The sequence below is a fragment of the Canis aureus genome, chromosome 33, assembly GCF_053574225.1.
Source record: "Canis aureus isolate CA01 chromosome 33, VMU_Caureus_v.1.0, whole genome shotgun sequence".
NCBI classification, from domain to species: Eukaryota; Metazoa; Chordata; class Mammalia; order Carnivora; family Canidae; genus Canis; species Canis aureus.
The window spans coordinates 7,572,924-7,594,895 of NC_135643.1; the positions used below are offsets into that span (position 1 = coordinate 7,572,924).

At 38.0% G+C, this 21,972-nt stretch overlaps 1 protein-coding gene and 2 long non-coding RNA genes across 6 annotated transcripts; 2 read left to right on the forward strand and 1 right to left on the reverse strand.

Annotated features, from left to right (window-relative positions):
* Positions 1-2,867: 2,867 nt before the first annotated feature.
* On the reverse strand, positions 2,868-20,672 carry ABRAXAS1 (abraxas 1, BRCA1 A complex subunit). 4 transcript variants are annotated; one of them, XM_077882753.1, is made up of 10 exons: positions 20,517-20,641; positions 20,076-20,275; positions 18,069-18,159; positions 14,432-14,468; positions 11,430-11,496; positions 8,616-8,809; positions 7,468-7,587; positions 6,443-6,527; positions 3,793-3,907; positions 2,868-3,405 (listed from the first exon to the last, which is right to left on the reverse strand). In XM_077882753.1, the coding sequence occupies exons 3-10, from the start codon at positions 18,097-18,099 to the stop codon at positions 2,972-2,974; spliced, it is 1,083 nt and encodes a 360-aa protein (XP_077738879.1). In that variant the 5' UTR covers positions 18,100-18,159; positions 20,076-20,275; positions 20,517-20,641; the 3' UTR covers positions 2,868-2,971. The 4 variants fall into 4 exon arrangements, with proteins under 4 accessions (XP_077738879.1, XP_077738878.1, XP_077738876.1 ...); XM_077882752.1 differs by having other exon boundaries at positions 20,076-20,278; XM_077882750.1 differs by lacking the exon at positions 20,076-20,275 and having other exon boundaries at positions 20,517-20,671.
* LOC144304248 (uncharacterized) lies at positions 19,129-20,253 on the forward strand. Its single transcript, XR_013371182.1, has 2 exons — positions 19,129-19,210; positions 19,842-20,253. It is a non-coding gene; the product is annotated as an uncharacterized LOC144304248 (long non-coding RNA).
* A 103-nt stretch (positions 20,673-20,775) lies between the features above and the next one.
* Positions 20,776-21,433, forward strand: LOC144304046 (uncharacterized). The gene is made up of 2 exons (XR_013371032.1): positions 20,776-21,080; positions 21,290-21,433. It is a non-coding gene; the product is annotated as an uncharacterized LOC144304046 (long non-coding RNA).
* Positions 21,434-21,972: the final 539 nt, after the last annotated feature.

The following is a 21,972-nucleotide window of genomic DNA, read 5'->3' on the forward strand; positions in this document are numbered from 1 at the left end:
TTTGAAATTGCTCAGATTTTCTAACTAACAAATAGAAGTTTGCCTGGCTAGGACAGTGGATCTTCCCTTTGTAGAGCTTTTACATGGGGATGGGTAGTAGCACAGTCACAGGATCTAACATTTAATCTTGGGCTAGTCTATCCTAAAACTGATAGCACATTTTAAAAATGATCCATAGGTAGATGGTCTAGGACTATGTCGTTGTATCTTAGTCCAGTGATACAAATTAATCGCCAAAAGATGATAATTGGGGGGGGGGGGAGATAAGGACCCGTTTCCTTCTTTTCATTTAATACCCTGAAATGTGGGTCATGAAACTTAATTATGGAAGTTTAGCCAGTATTGACTGACCTCAGCAAGATTCTCTGATTTAAAGTTTAGCATCTTTCCTCAAAGATGGATTGTTGTGTACAAGTATGACTCAAGTAACATTCTATACAGCGTTTTAACAAAATGAACTCTGAAGAGTCTTTGTAAGCAGTCTTCGAAAAATCTTAAGCTATGGTCTTCAGAAGACATTTGCTTATGTTGGTTACTTACTGCTTCTGCATTTGTCTAGCCTGTTTTATCTGTTGGTTTATAAACTGGTACATGGAGGGCAGGGAAGGACTGAAGAGGCAGACAGCTCCAGGTATGTAGGGGGGCAGGCTTAATAAGCAAGGTAACTTACTTAGGTTGTCTTGGGTAGCCACAAGACAAGTAGATCTCTGCACCTGCCTGCCACTCTTAAAAGTTTATACTGAGACCTTAACTGGGTTCAGTCACACACACAACCCAAATGGTGTCAACACCTTACTTTTTTTTAAGTCTATGTCCTTGGAACAGCTCCCAGTGTGTCAACAGTAAGCAAAATGTACATTCCAAAGACAGGAGGGGGTGAAGAATCTTTGCTTCAATCCAGCTCACAGGTCAACCAGCAGTCCTGTGTTCTGGTGACCTCTAGTAGTTTAGCTGTTTATTGCATTTAGTCCTAATCTACATTCTGTTCTATATGCTCTAGTGATGTTTGTGGTTATTTTTAAATTAGGCTGCAGACTGCCAACATATTAGCCCTCTGCCTGGTGATGTTACACTACAGTGCTTCTTAGGCAACCAGTTAAGCAATCCCAACAGAAACTCATTTGTACAGGCCATCCCTACTGTTACGTGGGCTTCATTAGCACCCCATGGTAACTAACGCATGTTAACACAGATAAAAGACAGTTTTGTTTTGATAGTAGCTATGAATTTGTTGTCACTTAGGAAGTAGCAGATAGAAAAGCAATGGTCAAAGTCTATGTCCAGTATTTCATCCACTGAGTAAAACATGAAGGCTTCATATGATGTATAGGCTTGATGGAAAATTCTCACAATTATGGAAAAGACAAATACAAAAGCACAATAAAAGCTGTTAGCCAACCTCCACTTAACCAACTTACCAACTGAATTAAACCGGGCTTTACATCATCAAAAATCATAGTGAAGCCCATGACTCTTCAAACCTATTGAGTTTTACATTGCCAAGAGTCAGCTATTTTGTTCCCAGACCTGTGTCACTTGCTTGTCATTGTATTAATGAAGTATAAGCATCAAAGTTATTGTTGCAATGAAAATGAAGTAAATGCTTTTGAAAGGCTTGTAAAAAAAATAGCTTTAAGAAAACAGTTGTCAAAAAAAAAAAAAAAAGAAAACAGTTGTCAAGTTAGGTGTGGTTAGGACACCTGAAGGCTGGAAGTAGGAGGGTGCTGTGAAATGAAAAAAGTAGTGTTTTGTACTAAGGTTGCTTTGCTTCCAGGTTTCTTTAAATTAATTCACTTTAAAGAAACTAAAACTGGGAATTGTAAAGGTTAAGTAAGGAATATGATTTACATAGGAACAACAATATACTCCCAGAAAAGTTCCTAGTTCTGCAACAAAAGATTGGCAAATGAAGGTACAATTCTGCCTTATGTTATAGTGAAATCTGTGATAGACATATGTATACATATATACACATATGTTCCATTTTTGAGCCTTACTTGAACTGGCCTTTTCAGCTACTTGACCAGCTGCTGATCTCAGACACACTGCATTACCAGGCTTGTTCTGTACTCAAATTCTGGATTCACTGAATTTTGTGTAGAGGACTCTAGACTAGGGAGAGGTATTTGTGCTGCTGCATTATAGTTTTGCCATAATTAGAACTGCCGGATTTAGCAAACAAATAGAAGACATGCAATTAAATTTGAATTCAGATTCAGTTATTCACTTAAACAATGAATAAGTTTTTAATGCCTAATATTGCATGTTTTCCGGTATTTTATCTGGCAACCCCAGCCATTTATAACCTAAAGAGCAGGAATTATGACTTAAAAATGAAATACACTTCATATTACCTTAGACATCTTTTTTCTCTTTTCCTATCATGAAAATAAGGCTAGTCTTTTCCAATTCTAAAGAATGCTATAGAAGTGGGACGCCTGGGTGGCCCAGTGGTTGAGCGTCTGTCTTTGGCTCAGGGCGTGATCCTGGGATCTGGGATTGAATCTCACATTGGGCTCCTTGCGGGAAGCCTGCTTCTCCTTCTGCCTATGTCTCTGCCTCTCTCTCTCTCTCTCTGTGTGTGTGACTATCATAAATAAGTAAAAAAAAAAAAATTAAAAAATCTTAAAAAAAAAAAAAAAAGAATGCTATAGAAGTTTAAAAGAATATCACTTAAGCTTTTTCCCTCAAGAGTTTCATAAAAGGGGGCAGGGGGCACCTGGCTGGTTCAGTTGGTGTAATGTGTGACTTGCTCTTGGGGTTGTGAGTTTAAGCCCCATGTTGGGCGGAGGAATTACTTAAAATCTTTAAAGGGTGGGGGGGCAAAAAAGGTTATGGTTTTAAAATAAAGTACTTTAAGAAATAAATGCACTAGAATGTATGTATTTCTGCAAATACCTAGATTTGGTAAAAACAATATAAATGGCTTTACCCTTCAGCTAATTAAAAATCTCCTTTTGGTCTAAAAGGATCAAAATGTAGGAGACTGTGGATATTCACCAGAACCCTTCATTTTTTCAATGTCTTCATCTGTTTCCGGGCTGCTCACTGTGGATGCTTTTTCTTGATTACTACTATCAGGATCTGTTTTAGATGGTTTGTTTTGTATCTCTAACAGCCGTGACTTCTTCAATTGCCATCCATCATCGGTATCTAAAGCTTTACGTTTAAGCATCTGTGGTGTGCCGCTAGCTGGGCTAGCTTCAGGAACGTCAGTGTATTCTACCATTAAGGTCAGGTTGTCTATCACATTGAGCTGGTGGTTGGCAGTGCAGCTACTTTTAGAGATATGCCTGTTTTTCAAGGAGATAACACATGAATGAAGAAATTCTTGATCTGGAAAAAAGGTCCGTAAAGCTTGACAAAGAAAAATGTTCTCCTGAGGGTCTTTTTCGATGTTCTCTCCTAAACAAAATAAAAAAATTCAAAACAATATTTGTTTTACAAAGCTTTTGTATTATTTGTTGGTAATGTCAAAAAGACTTCAACTGAACAGTTATATCAAATCCTCTAAATTGAGAAACGTGGTATGCATAATCCCAAATTCTAATTTCCATGCCACTATATTCTAAAAGAAAATTTAAGTTGTATTTTTTAATATCAACAATATAGTAAAGCTATAGTAATACCAAGTTCTTTGTTAACAAGATTTAAAAGTATTAATAAAACTACTATTTTTAACCCTAAGGTTGATAAGTTCATCAGTTACTGTAGCCAGCTCATCCACAATTCACATCAGTGAGAATTTCTTTTAAAGCACAAAAGGTAGTGATGTGTAAACTTTTTACTTACGTGCTGCTTGGGTTTGTGCCTGTTTTCTTTTTTTAATTTCCCGTTTCAATCTGGTTACATCCTTTAGTAGTTTCTCTACTGCTTGCTCACTGTATTCTACTTTCTTGCATATACTCTGCAAAATGAAATTAAGGGCATAGATAAAATTCCAAGTTGTGTAGGAATCAACTTGGTTCACAAATTATAGAAAATCCTTTGTGGTACACAGTCTCAAGTATTGTTAGCCTTTATATATATATTTTTTTAAGATCTTTTTTTTTTTCCTTTTTAAAGAGAGCACACAAGTAAGGGCAGAGTGGGAGGGAGAGAGAATCTGAAGCAGACTCCACACTGAGCACGGAGCCCGACTTGGGGCTCAATCCCACAACCATGAGATCATGACCTGAGCTGAAACCAACGTCAGATTCTCAACCAACTGAGCCGCCCAGGTGCCCCTTACTGGCCCCTTATAAATATTTTATTTTGTTTTGCTATTTTCTGAAAGAACTCAACAAGAACTTATATGGTGCTTTATATTTATAAAATACTTTCCAGATGTATTAACTTCCCATTTATACACAGCTTTATTGTACAAGTTATCTGCTTAATACACAAATAAAAACCAAAAAAAACCTTGTTATTTTGAAAGAAAAAAAATAACAGTATTTTGAGAGATGCATATTTACTGCAAACATTTAAGAAACTGACAATAAAGAAAAGTAACTGTTTTGTTATGAAAGAAAACTATTACAGACTTTTAATTAGTATAAAAGAAACTACTTTTGAATAGCAGGCTGGCCTTACATGTCATCAATTTTAAACACTAATTAAATACTCTTTGATTTCATTTGGGAATATATTTTAAAGTAAATAATATAAATTTATATAAGATAATGTTTCTAAAAAAAAAAAATGTTTCTAAGTATACCAAATCAAAAGTAACTAATTTCTAATCACTGGGTAATATGTTGTTACATCTAGTTTTAAAATGTTAGTTTTTTACTCCACACTTAGCTTTAAAATGGATACATTTTAGGATATCTGCCCAGCATACTTCTCACCATTTTGTCTACCATGCCATAAAAGTTCACCAGTAACTCCTTGACCAGCTTTCACCCTAACTGACCCAAGCAGAGCTACCTCATAGTCAGCTGGCAAATCCTAATACCTTCTGAATAGATCTAAATGCGGTTCTCTGGCTGGCTAGTGAATGAACAAACAGATCTGTATATACTATGAAGGAAACCGATGTATAAACAAAAAGGGAAAAAGTAATTCTGATGGCATTCAGGCTCCTGGTTCCAATTCTTTCCTGAAGCTCAGCTGCTTTCTGCCTAGTTTCTGAAACATACCTTTACATTCCCTATTTTAGCCCAAGTTAGTACTTTTGAGATAGGAGTTCTAATATATTGCTATATGAAATATACTGCCATTAAAAATAACTACAGAATATGGGGATCCCTGGGTGGGCTCAGTGGTTTAGCGCCTGCCTTCGGCCCAGGGCATGATCCTGGAGAATACGTAGCAAAAATGCTTAATGCTTTTAAAATGAAAAATGCTTAATGACATAAAATAAAAGTCATGACACAAGTTTGTAAGTCCTCATCACTGTCAACTATGTAAACGCATGTATGTATTTGGAAAAAACTAGAAAATGTGGCAAAGTGAAAATAGTTGTTACAACAATGGGATTCTGGATGTTTCTCTAAGATTCCTGTAGTATTCACATTAAAAAATAGTGTGCAATATTAGTAGTGTAAAATGTATTAACTTCTCTTCATGTACTATATCCATGAGTATGGTGGCCATGGAATATACTATCTCTAAATGGAAATCTGAGTAGTTGAGTAACAGTCCCAGTGACCATACTTTTGGGCCCACTACTGAAGCCACACTTCTCCTAGGCTGCTCTTAACCAATAGGAGTATTAGGTACAAATCCATCCCTGTAGGACAACTTTGCTGAGACTCCCATCAGACTGGCTGAGACCTCTCTGGCCCTGCAGTCTAAAGTTCTCTCTAACCACCTGTCCTCCCTTACTGTCTCCTTTCTCAGGTGTCAGACTCAGCATTACAAGTCTCCCTGCCTGCTCTTGCTCCTTCCCCTTTATCCTTCTCAGACTTAATAAATCTCTTACATGTCTAATCCCATCTTGAGGTCTACTTCTCAACTGATACAATGAGATAGAATTTAGTACTGTGGTAGATTGTTTTGTTCTCAAATACTACTTCCCTTTTTATCCTGTAAAAAGATTATATATCCTTGACTACTACCATGAAATAGGGATATATAATCTGGCCAATGAAACGTGAGTGGAAATGACATGCCAGCTCTGAGCAGAAGTTTTGAAAGCTGTTGTGAATTTCTACCAGCTTTTTTGCTTGTTTCTATTGTCATGAGAAGACCACATCCCACATGAGGGCTGCTCCTTCAGTCTGGAACCTAGAATGAAGATGGCACTTATACCAGGAGCAAAACTACAGCCAAGGTATATTGTTAGTGAAACAACTTTTGTTTTTGTAGGCCACTGAGATTGAGGTCTTTGTTACTGAACCTAAACTGTTACAAAAATATAAATCCAAATAAATGTCAAGCTGTCTCTAAAAGATTTCAGTTATCAATTTGATATGAACTCTAGAAGTAGTCTTTAAGTGTTTGAATGTTAACTTACCTTTAATTCCTCTTGTAAAGAAGCATACATTTCATTTATTTTATGTACCTCCTTTAAAGATCCATCTTCTGTAAAAAATTCAGAGCTGTAAAAATTACCATTTTGTCAGGCAAATATATAGAACTAATTTTAATGCAACAATGAAAAACTTATTTGTAATTGAACAAAAGAAGATTCTTTTTATACTGGTTTTGTAGGGATCATATTTTGTCAACCTCCTTGTTCACAGCAAAGCCAATTAGAAAACTTAGTTCGTATATCTTTACATTAGCAGACTTTGAAGCCTCTTAAGTACTATTGCCAGGACTCAAAAGAGGTTAAGTAAAAATAAATACTGAAGTAGGAGGGAGGAGGGTTCTTTCTTGGCAATGGGGACTAGTCAATTTTTAAAATATTTAAATGAATTTAAGTCATCACTGATTCAAAGTGGGAACGTTATTTTATATACTAAAAAGAAAAAGGTGAAGGCATAGTTTGTAAAATATCCCAATTTGAGATAAATGTAAAACTGCACCTCAGAATCAATGAAATGTGGTATTCAATTTCTATAAAACTGTTAATCTTTATGGAACACAAAACTAAATAAAAATCTAGTCCTTTATTCTCAATTTCCACTCTAGTAAGCACTCTATACTACCAGTGTTATTTCTGATATTAACTATTCCCTTAATAAACACAAAGTTATAGCTTAACAGCCTATGAATAAAGCCTCATATTCTGTCATTACTTCTATTCAGTCTAATTTCATGCCTTTATAATCTAAATTGCTGCCTTAGAAAATTATTTTGAGACTAGCTACTATTCTTAGAACACACATGCTGACACACACAGGCTACACAACAACCCCCCTTCCCTTTTTTTGTATATTATAAATGTACAAGTGTTGGAAAGAAATGTGGAGAAAGGAAAAAAGTCTGGTTTACTTGAGGAACATGGTCATTAGTTTTCCTTTCATTTTTATTCGATGTAATAAAAAATTAATGTTAAAAAACAAATAGGAGTAAATTTAGGGGAAGCAGTCTCACCTATGTGTTTTTACTGCTCGGCTAAAACCAGTAGACTCACAGGAACCTGATATAGTCTTATAACCCAGTTGTTCGGACATGCCCAGATTGGCCACCACTAAAGGTATCCTATGAAAAAGCCTGAAGAAATAAAATTTAGAAGTATAAACTTAGAATAAAGTGAAATATTACTATCCACCTATTATAAACGCATATATACTTATATATATTATGTACAGATAATACATATAAATACATATAAAAACGCATATATACTTATATATATCATGTACAGATCCCCTACAAGATCATAAAACAACAAAAAAAACCCCATGCTATACTACTTACTCAAGATAAAATTTACTGACTTGAGGCAAATGCCTTTTAAAAGTGGTGAAATATGCACAGCCTTAAGATAGTTGTGTGAAAATAGTACTTTAATGGCTATTTTAACATGTAAAAATAGGCAGTATTGAGATTTATTCTGTCTTCCATGAATAATAAAATTAATTTTAGTTGGTACTCTTTTACTTAATCCTCATATTCCATGAGAATGTTATTTATATAACCTGGGGGGGGAGGGGGAGAAGAGTGACTAACTCATTTTTATGGGCCAGCAAGAACGACCTTGCTTCCTTGCAGAGGTTAGAGAAAACCTGCTCAAATACCAAGGCTTAGTTCCATACTATGTCTTTTAGCAACCAGTATCTAACGTATACCTATTTTTTCCATCTTATGGTAAATAATAACAAATCCTCAGTGCCTAAAACAAACCCATTCCATACTGGGCTTCTAATTTCTTTATCTAACCTTCATTTTTCCATCTATAAAGAAATATGGTAGTTCAACTTCAGAGGGTTATTGTTACAATGTAATGCAATAATATTTGAAAATATTTGATAAGAGGCAAAAAGTAAATGAAAACATTGGGTAGGGCAGCCCCAGTGGCGCAGTGGTTTAGCGCCGCCTGCAGCCCAGGGCGTGATCCTGGAGACCCTGGATCAAGTCCCACGTCAGGCTCTCTGCATGGAGCCTGCTTCTTCCTCTGCCTGTGTCTCTGCCTCTCTCTCTCTCTGCATCTCTATGAATAAATAAAATCTTTAAAAAAAAAAAAAATTGGGTATATTTTTTTATTAACTGAAAATAGCCAGTGACTGGCCAACACTTACCCCTTTTGAGGTTTATATAGGGCATGCTCCAGCCGATGAGTAGAGCAGCTTTCTGTTATTATGCTTGGTGTTAGCAGTAGAAAAACAAGTTCCTGGCTTGAAAGATGCTTCTGTAAGTTTTTGTGAAGCAGTCTCTCTCTAAATGTCATGATCTGGTCTGAATGACGTCGGAATTTGTACCAACCAACCACAGCCTGAGAGAAAATACAGAAAAATATCAGGTGTATACCTTAATGGTTACAATTATTATGTGTCTTACTATCATAATTAAGCAATAAAGTTGACAGCCTTAAAAATGGCTTTCTTAAATTTAGCAAGATTTAGGACATATATAAACAAAGCACAAACTTAAGTATACGCTTTATTTTTTTAAATTTTACTTTAAAGATTTTATTTGAGAGAGAACAAGAGAGAGTGAGCATGAGCTGGCAGGGGAATGGATGGAGGAGAGAAGCAGACTCCCTACTGGGCAGGGAACCCAACAGAGCAGGGCTTGATCCCAGGACCCCAAGATCATGACCCCAGCCAAAGGCAGATGCCCAACCAACTAAGCCACCCAGGTACCCCTAACACTTTACTTTTATAAAGTAGGCAAACTGACTTACAGTCAGATTACTTTCCATTCAGTTACAGGGCTACGATTTTACTCAGTATACATGAGAAAAAAAATTCCTAAATTCCTCTAGTTTCTTTATGGTTATTTTTGCTCTTTTAAAATCTTAGTCTTTAGGGGCACCTGGGTGGTTCAGTCAGTTAAGCATCTGCCTTAAGCTCTGGTCATGATCCCAGGGTCCTGGGATTGAGCCCCACAATCCAAGAGAGAGCTTTTCTTTCTCTCCCTCCACAGCTCCTCCTGCTTATGCTCTCTAGCTCCATCAAATAAATAAAAATCTTAAAATCTTAGTCTTTAGTCAAATCTTTAAATAGAGAAAATGCCAATGAAAACAAGTTAACTTCCTGTTTGGGTACTTGGTCTGCTAAATAAGTAAACTGAATCCAACAACTTTTAACTGCTATCACCTATCCAACAGAGTTGGTTTCAAAATTGAGTAAGATCATATGAAATGGTTTTATAAACTGTTAACATCTGAACAAACTTCTTAGTATTAAACTTTTTTTTTTTTGAGATTTTATTTATTTATTCATGAGAGACACACAGAGAGAGAGAGAGGCAGAGACACAGGCAGAGGGAGAAGCAGACTCCATGCAGGGAGCCCGATACAGGACTCGATCCCAGGACTCCAGGATCACGCCCCGGGCCAAAGGCAGGCGTTAAACCCCTGAGCCACCCAGGGATCCCCCTAAACTTTTTTTTTTTTTTAAACTGGAAAAATAAATCTCATTCACCAAGAATTAAATAATTATAAAAGCAACCACTTTGCTTAGAGATGTGTATGACAACTTCAGCAATTTTTAACAGAGGAAATTAAAAGGACTTCTTAAAAGATTTTATTTATTTGAGACAGAGACAGAACATGATCAAGGGGGAGAGGCAGAGGGAAAGGGAGAAGCAGGCTCCCTTCTCAATATGGGGCTCGATCCCAGGAGCCTAGGATCATGACCTGAGAAGAAAGCAGACACTTAACCATCTGAACCACCCAGGAACCCTGGATTCTCTTTCTAAAACTAAATAGTTTTTAGAAGTAGATTTTATTTTTTTTTTATTTTTTAAAGATTTTATTTATTTATTCATGAGACACACACAGAGAGAGACACAGGCAAGAGGGAGAAGCAGGCTCCATGCAGGGAGCCCGATGTGGGATTTGATCCCGGGTCTCCAGGATCACGCCCTGAGCTGAAGGCGGGCACTAAACCGCTGAGCCACCCGGGCTGCCCCTAGAAGTATATTTTATTTTATTTTATTTTTTTAAATTTTTTTATTTATTTATGATAGTCACACACAGAGAGAGAGAGAGAGAGGCAGAGACACAGGCAGAGGGAGAAGCAGGCTCCATGCACCGGGAGCCCGACGTGGGATTCGATCCCGGGTCTCCAGGATCGCGCCCTGGGCCAAAGGCAGGCGCTAAACCGCTGCGCCACCCAGGGATCCCTAGAAGTATATTTTAAATAACCAAATACAATTGGGGGGAAAGCCCAAAGCATTTTCATCAAAGGATGTTTTTTGAAAGAAACTTCTTTTACGGGATGCCTGGGTGGCACAACGGTTGAGCTTCTGCCTTCGGCCCAGGGTGTGATCCTGGAGTCCTGGGCCAGGGCTCCCTGCATGGAGCCTGCTTCTCTTTCTGCCTGTGTCTCTTCCTCTCTCTGTCTCTCTCATGAATAAATAAATACAATCTTAAAAAAAGAAAAGAAAACTTCTTTTACTGAATCTACTTTTATTCTCAATTCAGAGATCAAAATGTTTTAAGTACCCCCCCTCCCCATATTGTGTTTGGAAAATACAAAATACTTGTTGATCACTCAACAAGTCTTAACTAAACACCAAAATGCTGTGGAGGGTTCTATGTAGCTAAGTGCTAGTAACTGCAGCCATGTAAAAAAAGAGTAATGAATTAAGTCCTAGGATAAATGATACTAGCAAAGGATATGGTAGGGATGCAGAAGAGGAAAAGCTGAAGCTAATTAGAATAGCTGAGGATGAGAACAAAATCAAAACTTTAAATCAGTAGTTTTGCTCTCAGGGCAAAACTTTGGATTTCTGGAAAGAACAAGCCTTTCCTCACCTGCTTTAAAGGACACTGTGAAGACAAATGCTGCTTCAAAGTTGTTAAAGTATTATACATTTTTAGGAGCTGAAAATAATACATATAATACCAAACAAACAAAAAAACAAAAGGTTAAGTCAGGGAATACCTTTTTGACACTCGATAGTATTTTCCTCAGTGCTTGCTCATTTAGTTCACCAGAAGAGTTATAAAAGCTGTAAAAGCCAAAATAAAAGGATTTCAAATTGGCTAAAAATATGATCTTATTAGCACTTTTAATTTTAGTTACCCCTTACCAAACCAAAATCCATATATCCACTTGCTAGTCAGATGAAGTTCTAAAAATATTAATAGAGAAAGTTCTCAAATTAACAAACTTAAAATGGTAGAAATATGAGGCCCATAAGCAACAAGAAAGGAAAAGGAGTGGAGAAACTTCAAGAAGTCTGGGCATCACATTAAGCTTAAAACAAACTACCTATTAAATATAAGAAGTTTTAAAGTCTACATAGCCAGTTCACAGTTCATTCACAATTTACTTAAAACTTTTTTTTTTTTTTTTTACACTGTTGATACATACAAAAGAATGTATGAGTAATGAAGCACAACAACTAAAAGTTTATTCACTGCAAATTCCAAAAGCTTTACTTCTATCAAGTTGAGAAGTGCTTTAGGAGTCAGTTGGCTTTGGGGCTGAGGTAGGGGAGCAAGCGGTTTAGTTACTGGTTTAGTTTTGTGGTCTTTGTTCTGTTGGAAAGTCAAAGATGTAGGGAGAATTGAAAGATAATTCTAAAATTTTCTAAAGTGTTTATTCCAGCTTTCTTCCCTCTCCAATAACAGGGATTGCAGATAATGTTTTCCTCCCTCTCACATTCACTGTGATCAACAATATTCTTTTCTATGATGGTGAAATATCTGTTATGCAAAATCCTTTATAAAGAATATTCACCATAATAGGCTTTTACTGGCAGTTCTAACGTGTTCAGAAAATTTTAGTTATGTCAAACTGAAAAAAATAAATCCTAATAAGCGATTGTTTTAAACTTACAAAGACATTAAAAATTTTCCATCAAAAAATTTTAATGGGAAAATAGACAAAATGAAGTGCTCCACCTACCCAAAAGGGATTTCAACTGATCAAACATATCCCTCCACTTTACCTACTTATTCTAACATGAATACTCTGAATACAAGAGTTTATTCCTGTATTTCTCTAGCATGATCCACTTCCCACTTCTCAAACTGAGACATAAGGCAATACACCAAGAAATAATAGGATAACAGTGTACACATTTGCAAGTACTGATTTTATGTTAAGTTCCTGGGATGGGGGCATTTTTATATAGAAATATATATTGTGCAGAATTCATGCATAATTTTTTAAGTGACTAAGTTTTAGGTTTTAGTGGACTGTTTTCCAGGTGTTTATCCTTTTTTTTTTTTTTTTATCCTTTAGATTCTTGATAAGTGATTCAGTGTTTTTCAGTGGAAAACTGAGAAGCAATGTTATTAAAGCAGGGCTGGCAAACTTTTCTCTAAAGGGCCAGATAGTAAATATTTTAGGCTTTGCTGAACACAGTCTCTGCTGCATATTCCTCTTTTTTGTTTTTTGAACAACCCTCAAAAAATGTTAACTATTTGGGATGCCTGGGTGGCTCAGCAGTTGAGCGTCTGCCTTTGGCTCAGGTCCTGATCCCGGGATCTGGGACTGAGTCCCACATCGGGCTCCTTGTGGGGAGCCTGCTTCTCCCTCTGCCTATGTCTCTGCCTCTGTGTCTCTTACGAATAAATAAAATATTTTTTAGAAAAATGTTAACTATTCATAGACGGCCCTATAAAAATGGGCCATACTTTGCCATGCTCTGTATTGGTACATAAAAAGTGGGTATTAAAGCTTATCCAACTGGGACTCCAAGAAGTATGTATCAAAAGGCTTTAACATGTTTACCTGTTATTATTTAAAACGAGGAAGAAACACCATGGTATGCTGTTGGATTAGAACTGAAGAAATCCTCATTCTTCTAGTTTTTGCCCTACCATTAACCAGCTCTGTGGCATTGGTTATATCATGAACTTTGCTGAATGACAGCCTTCTCAGATGGTTCTCCTTATGCCTCCCTCCCCTTTATCTTGTAAAGCTAAAAGGCTGAGAATCAGATGGGCTTCCTCCATTCTAAGATTTTATTAAGTTAGCATAGTTATTTAAGGCAGTTGCCAGTAAATATTGAATCACTTCTTTTTTTTCACTCTTCCTTCCTAATCTTTTGCTGGTCCAGAGTACCCCAAGGAAGTACTTTTTATGAGTCTCCACCAAGAATCCCTCATTCAACAAATATTTTTTGTATGTTAAACACTATCCCAAGCTCTTTCTGGTATAGCAGTTTAAGACCAAAGTCTTCATTTCTGTCATCTCTTACCACAGATCTTTTTCACCTTTACCACATGCTTCACTGCAATTCTCACACAACCTTAGCAATGTGTACATACAGTGTGACTATAAGATAGTAATGCTGATTTTTCAAATACGTTTTATAGAAATCAAAGCTATTTCATTAAAACTACATATTATGGTTACAAGTGTTTACGAAAATTCATTTATGTGTGTACTTTTCTGTATGTATGTTATACCTCAGTGAAAAGTTTTTAAAAATATCATAGCCTATTAGGTCTATTACTATCTGTAGAACTAAAAACACAAATTTTCACCATAGGAAGGCAACAGGAAGCAGGCTGGATAAAGAACCTAATCAAATAACAGACAAAAGATTAATAAATATGTGATAAGTGAGAAGACAAATGATGAAAGAAGCCGAATAAAAGAGTAGAAAGAGGGCTGCTGTTGATGTATGAGAATGTGTCACTGAATTTATAATATGTGATGAGGTGCTGGGTGTGAGAAAAGCAATCCTCTAGGTAAACTGGTACCTGAGAGAGTGTGTGGAGAACAGCTAAAGCAAGCATATAAATACAGAGAAAGAACTATTAGAGTTGAAATGAACAAGTGACTTTTCAGGTATTTCCTTTAAAAGTCTTTTATTTTTTATCAGTACCACTATGTATAAAGGATAATTAAGGTATTTGTTTTAAAAACTACTTCATTTACAGACAGTAATTTTCTTAATGGATCATTTACTGCCTCTTACTACTTACCTGAAAAGCTGATAGCATGGAATATATTTCTGGATGTCTGGAAAAAAGGAATTTTGTGCTATGATTACATTAATTATCATTTAAATAGTATATATTGAGCACTTCATATATAAATAGCACATGGTGAGCTTCAAAGAAGTACTTTAACATGATCTCATTTAATCCTTACAACAAACCTATGAGACAGATGTTTTATCATTCCTCTTCTGTTTTAAAGATGCGGTAATAGGCGGAAAGAATGGTGGAGCCAAAATTCAAACCCAGTGTCTCAGGCTTAACTAGAACACTACATTCCCTCTAAACAGGTTTAAATAATGAACAGCAACACAAGAGATCAATTCAAAGTTGGTATATTTTCATTGAATTCTAAAAAAGGTTATGCTGTAGTTTTACTCATTGACAACAACAGCTGTTAAAGGGATTATCTTTTGTTATTCCAAGTAGTTCCTTCATAAAGGATTTGTCAATATTAACTATAGACTAAGAAAAAAAAAACGGTATCTTTTAGGAAGTAAGTTTTATTCTTGTTAATAAAAATACATCTAAATACATCTAAATACTGGTAGCTGCAGATGCTGTGCAATGAAGATTAAATTCTATTGCATAAGACACCATTATAAATCTTGTAAAAAGCATCAAGATGAATATGGTGTCCCCTCGATCATTCCAAACTTTCGGATCTTTCAAAATTATTCAAGGAAAAACAGGAGTGAAACATCCACATCTGGTAACACAGAAACTTATCAAGAGAATAGAAGTTCTGGAGCACCTGGCTGGCTCGGTTAGCAGAGCAGGTGACTCTTAAATCTCAGGGTTGTGAATCTGAGCACCACACTGGGTGAAGAGATTACTTTAAAAACAACAACAAAGACAATACAAGTTCTTCTAGGCTTCCCACTTTTAAGTGTCCCTTGTGTCAAAAAAACAAATTTACCAGACATAGTTTTCTGGATCACTGCAACAACAATCATCTATTTGAGATAGTTCCTGTGACATGTTCTATTTATGCGTCTCTTCCTTGGTCAGATCCTAGCCAGATTACTAGAAATTTTTTTAGTCACTTAAATCAAAGACATTAGTTTGATTACAGAGAATCTGTGAATCTTCAGACAGATGAGGAAACCCATTATCAAAACTGTTGAATAATCTCTTCAAGTAAACATCTGAAGGCTGGAGATACCTCTACAGGTTTGTACCTGCAAGTGCCATCTTTAGAGAGAAAACTACATGAAATCATCATTTCAGTAACTTTATGCGTATATTAATAAAAATAATTCTATTTAAAAAAGGAAAAGTGAGCATTTTCTTTAGACATTTTTCTTCTAGCAAATGTATGTTACCCTGATAAATCCCTGTGTGGAGAACAAAACAAAACTGACAGAAACAGTCTTTGTTACTGATAACTGGCCAAATATACACTGGTATAGATAAGGGAAAATAAAAAAATGATGAAAACCTCATTAACCAAAGCAGTATAGTAATTTGTAGATCTTGGATTTTACTCGTTAATGATCCAACATTTTAAAATAATCTGAGCAAATACTTACATGTTCCTACAGCACTTGCCTAATACCTTGAAGCTTAGCTTGTTCACAGCATAATGGAGTTGCTCAATAAATGGCTACTTAATTAAACTCCTCAAAATATGTTTGATTACCCTGGGTGGCATGCCAATTACAGCTAGAGGGAAAATATGCCCCACGAGTTGGTTTTTAAAGCTTGTGTCTGGGGGCGACTGGGTGCCACAGTTGATTAAGCACACCAGACTCTTGGTTTCAGCTCAGGTCATGATCTCAGGGTCCTGAGATTTGAACCCCATGTCAGTTCCAACCTGAGTGCAGAGCCTGCTTCTTAAGACTTTCTCTCCCTCTCTCAAATAAATAAATCTAAAAAATAAAGCTGCGTCTGAACAGAAAAAAATATATGTAATTAACAAAGTAAAATCACAAACTATAGAAACATGGATAACACATGACAAAAGGCCAACTACCTTAAGCTGTAACATGGTATTACAAATCAGTAAGAAAAACCAAAATAATTCAGCAGAAATACAGTCAAAGCATGCAATATAGACCTGTCCTTGCCCCCAAAGTAATAAACACATAACCTCGTCTGTAATTAAGAAATACAAATTAAAATTACTTCTTTTCACTCATCAAACTGGCAAAGATTAAAAGATTGGGTAATATAATACCTAGTGGTGGGAAGAGTATGGGGACCTGGGCACTTTTACATATTGTGGAGTCTTTAGATAGCATGACTTTTCCAAAGACAATGGTCTACAAGGAATTTGACTTTCCAATAGACTCAAGGCAAACTGTTTATCATTATATTGTTTGTATTAACAAGTCATTCATAGCTGATCACATAAGTGATGGAACGTACAGTGGGAATATAGAGCCATTAGAAAGAAGGGCAGACTATACACAATGATACTATTCTGTCCTAATAGAACAGTATCCGTAGAGATATTTATCTTGGAACTATTTATCCAATGGGAATAGTATAATCCCATTTGTGTAAGTAAAAATATATACACACTTATATACTTATGTTTTGTTAATGAGCAAAAAAATATTATAAAACAGTGGTTGCCACAGAAGAGTCTAATGAGACTGAATTTCTGTATTTACATAAATATACATTTATATACATATGTAAATTTACACATATGCTTCCATTTTTAACCTTTTAAAGTGGCAAACAAAAAATGACATACAGGAATATAAACTGATACAATCTTTCTGGAAAGCAATTTGCTAATACTAATCAAGAACCTTAAAAATGCTCATACCTTTTGGCACCATAATACCACCCCCAGGAATCTATGTATAACAAATGTAGAAAAATGTATAAGGATGTTCACTGTAGTGTAACTTAGGACAATGAAAAACTGTAAACAACTGATTATAATTTAAAGGACTGCTGAAATCACTAAAGAATACAATGCAGTCATAAAAAATGACAGGATTGTTTAACATGGGGAAGTGGTCATGACACAATCTGATGTCATGATGCCACATTTTTTATATAGCACACCACCAATATTGCTTTTCAAAATATGCTTAGAAAAAATTATATGTTAGATAATCAGAAAACCCCCTATACATTTTAAAGCTCCCCTTTCCCTTTCTTCCTGAGAGAATAGCTACCATCTGCTGCAGGTGCTTCACGGCCCTCTCCTCAACCCCTCTGTAGGCTGGCCTTTCCCTCATTACAATTCACAAGTTACTTAGGGTTTTCAGTGATCTAATCACTGTATTTTTTTTTTTCATTTCTCCTCTTCCAACTTTTCTGCAGCATTCAATGTTTTTGTCTGAATTATTCATTCATTCATTCATTCATTCATTCATTTAGCTTGCTGGTTCCTTCTCCTTTTGCTGGGCCATCTTCCTGACACTTAAATATGAGCAGGAGCTATTCCATCCTTGTTTCCCCACAGTAGTCTTATTTGCATCCTATGTCCCACACTCTTGCTTTAGCAGTCCACAGCCATAATTTTCATTGAGAAATGAATGCAGTAAGATCTGCTTTAAAATGTTTTATTTATTTTTTAAAGCAACTTAAAAACTAATTTATGCTGATCCCATTCAGCATAAACTACCAAATATAAGAGACACAGAAACAAATGACTCACCAATTGTATAAATAACTTCAACATCATCCATTTGGGAATCAGTAATACTATTCTTGGCTTCACCTTTCACTTCCCCAAGAAGAAAACCTTCCTATAAGGGTAAAAATAAGCAGTATATAGAATACCGTGATTGACTTACTACTCACTTAACTAACCAATACTTCCCAAGTGTTTCACAATGTACACAAAGTGTGTGCTACAGCTCCAGGTCTGTAAAGGACCAGGTGCACTTCCAGTGTAATTGGGAAACATGAACAGTAGAGAGACTGCAAATAAAATAATAAAATGAGAAGAGATTGTAAATACCATGATTTTACCACACCTGTAACACTAAAGGCTTAAAGCCAGGAATGAGCATACAATGTTTGAAGGAGGAGGAGCAGAGCAGTTTGCCTTGAACAGAGAAGGCTCTCTTTTCTGGGTAATGAAATCATAAATAGGAGTAGCGCCAATAACGGGACATCCCAAGTAACTAGTCAAGGACTCTGGATTACTGGCATGTGCTTCTTCTAGCAGCCAGTAGATGCTTCTGAGCTATTAAGTAACACAATGATTAGTGTTTTTAGATAAAAAATTGTACAAAAATTCAGTCTGATTTCTAAAAGGGGAGCTGTTGAGCCCTGTTTGTTTTAAAAATGCAGGGATCCCTGGGTGGTGCAGCGGTTTAGCGCCTGCCTTTGGCTCAGGGCGCGATCCTGGAGATCCGGGATTGAATCCCACGTTGGGCTCCCGGTGCATGGAGCCTGCTTCTCCCTCTGCCTATGTCTCTGCCTCTCTCTCTCTCTGTGACCATCATAAATAAATAAAAAAATTTTAAAAAAAATTTAAAAAAATGCAGATATTTGCCACAACAGTAATTTTTCAAATATTTTACTTGACACATTTAAAGACTCAATATGCTTAAGAGACGATAAAGGTTTTAACTTCTTTATGAGTAGTTAAAAATGCTGCCCCCCACCCACCATCATTTAACTGTTGTGGTTAAAAAACCACAAACAGAATGCTTCAATAATGTGAGTCTTTCCTAGAATCTCGGGGGAAAAATCCAGAACTCTATATAGTTCAGTGTTCTAGACAAACCCTGGGAAAGGAAAGCAGGGTCAATGCAAGTACAGCAACCCGGAAAACCACCTTTTAAAGATGTAAGAAATAAGGGCCTTTCTAATTCCATGGTACTTCTCAAGGGCTAATATTTTAAGCTACAGAGACTAAGGATCCATTCTGTTTATATTCGCAGTAAGATATTCCAAAATAATTTCCACAGCGCCACATTTTAAATCGCCATGTATTTGCTGTTAGCTAGGTGTTACTTTACAAGGTTATTTAAAATTGTAGACATGGGGGTTTCCTGGGTGGCTCGGCGGTTTAGCGCCGCCTTGGGCCCAGGGCGTGATCCTGGAGACCCGGGATCGAGTCCCACGTCGGGCTCCTGCCTCTCTCTGTGTCTCTCATGAATAAATAGATAAAATCTTAAAAAAATAAAATAAAATAAAATTGCAGACATGAAAGATATCAATTCCAACCTTATCAGGATTGTGCCAAAAAGCAATTCTGGATAAAACAGACCCTGTAAAGTGAAGGGCACAATCATCTTACAGAAATTAGAAGGCTTTGTATGGTATTTTCTAAACTGTACTAGCACATTAAGCACTTAAACAGAAAAAAAAAAAAACAGAAAAAAAAAAAAAGCACTTAAACAGAACACACTACTTCTCAGGCTCAAAGTTTTATAGTATTTCTCTGACTTCCTAAAAGTTTTTTTTTTTTTTTAAGACGTGTACTGTATTTACACTACCACTTCACCCGGAGATTTTGAACGTGGCAGAAGCAGAAGAGTGACTGATATTTGAGGATAAACTGAAGTATTTTAATGATAACTGAAGGCATCAGAGGCCTCACAATCCCCTGAATCGGAAACCGCCGCAAGCGGAGTCAGGCATCTGCTCTGCCAAGTCCAAGACTCTCTCGCCCACGAAGGTCTGGAAAACCGCCGCTGACTGGACGCACCTTGTTCGATCGCTCCCTAGCCCAGCACTTCCACAGACACGCACAGCCGCCGCCGCGCACGAGAAAACCCGGCGGTCCTGGAAAGCTACCGCCGGTCGTCAGAAACGGAAAGTTAACCGGCACCTTCCTAGCGGAGTTGGGAGAAGGCTCTGCGGACTCGCCATCCTTCCACGACCAACTTTCACCACAGAAAAAGGGGGCTGCTGGGAGAGTGAAACGGCGGCAGGCGGGACACTGCGTCGGGGGGGATTAAACGCCGGGGAGGAAGAGGAGGAGGAGGAGGAGGAGGGAGCGCCCGTCCGGGACGGCCCGGGAGCGGAGGGGGCGGAGCGCCAGGGCAGAGAGCTCGTGGGCGCGGCCCGGGCAACGGCCGCTGGGGGGGCGCCCGCGCGCCGGTCTCTTCCGGGGCGACGCCGCAGCCCGCCTCGCCCGTCGGCTCACCGTGTCCGAGTCGGTGTTGAGGTGCTGGAACGCGAGCGCGCCGAGCACAAAGCCGGACAGCACCGCCGACGTGCTCTCGCCCTCCATGCTTCCGCGAGCGCAGCGCCGGGCAGGGGCGGAGGCGGGGCACGCCGGGCCGGGTCCTTCGGCGTCGCGGCGGCGAGGCGGGGCCGAGCGAGGGGGCGGGGCCTGCGCCGGCGCACTGGACGCCGCGCCCGCCGCCGAGGGGGCGGGGCCGAGGGGGCGGGGCCGGGGGGCGTGGGCGCCCTCTGCTGGTGGGGGCGGCCCTGGGTGACCTGGGCAGGGCGCTTTGAGTCCCTAAAGGCCGCTGGGTGTCGGGACGCCTGTGCAGACCACGGCCGCACGCGTTTGGGTGGCCCGCTGCTGCTGAGCCATCGCGGCACAGACGCAGATTGTAGATGGAGCAATGCTGACGGAAGCATTGCTTGTATCATGGGAAATGCCGTGTTTATGGTGTCAAAGTGCATGATACTGCCTTCTGCTCATTGAAACTTCTGGAATACTAGTACCCTTTCAGAAATCGTCTCTTCTAGGGATCCCTGGGTGGCGCAGCGGTTTGGCGCCTGCCTTTGGCCCAGGGCGCGATCCTGGAGACCCGGGATCGAATCCCACGTCGGGCTCCCGGTGCATGGAGCCTGCTTCTCCCTCTGCCTGTGTCTCTGCCTCTCTCTCTCTCTCTCTCTCTGTGACTATCATAAATAAATAAAATTAAAAAAAAAAAAAAAGAAATCGTCTCTTCTAGAACTCTTCAGTGATGCTCCATCCCGTGGGGGTGGGTTGGGGCGATTTGGGTTTCCTTGAAGGTTTGCTAAGTTTTAGAAAACTAAGGACCCTGAGTGATTTAAGGAATACACTGATGATAAGCATTGTTCTCACATTAAATGGTATGTAAGCCACGCTGGGTTGGGTCATTTGATATCAATGGTAAGGGCAGTGGGATGACCAGGGCTTGACAATATTCCACCCACAAATACGCAAAGCTTAAATGATTAAAAGTCAGCAAAAATATCAGACTACTGAATCGAGTTAGCATTGCACATTTCTGGGTTTTGTGGTGTGACAGCCATGTTTGGCTGAGGAACACCTTGAAAACAGATTTATAGAATTTGGGGTTTATTACCTAAAATTATCTTGCCCCCCCCCTTTGTTTAAAGCAAAATTACCGTTTATGAAAAGGTTTTTCAATTAATTTCTGTTTTAGGAATGGTAATGATCTTAAGTATTAAAAAATAAAATGTAACACTGTTCCAAAAGACCAGAAATAAACCCTGAATATAAAGTCAAATAATTTTCAACAAGGTTGCCAAGATCGTTCATTAGGGAAAGGACAGTGTTTTCAACAAATATAAAAGAATAAATATAGGTGCCTCCTACACTACAGATAGCAATTAGCTCATAGTGGATCAAAGATGTCAACATTTAGACCTGAAACTAT

What these genes read in the sequence shown, in the direction of transcription:
- ABRAXAS1 (XM_077882750.1), bottom strand. Translation starts at nt 20,603, where the DNA reads ATGGAGGGCGAGAGCACGTCGGCGGTGCTGTCCGGCTTTGTGCTCGGC. An exon ending in TCAACACCGACTCGGACACG is followed by an intron (nt 18,160 to 20,516) that starts GTGAGCCGACGG and finishes TTACCCTTATAG; the next exon opens with GAAGGTTTTCTTCTTGGGGA. An exon ending in TACTATCGAGTGTCAAAAAG is followed by an intron (nt 8,810 to 11,429) that starts GTATTCCCTGAC and finishes ATTTTCTCTCAG; the next exon opens with GCTGTGGTTGGTTGGTACAA.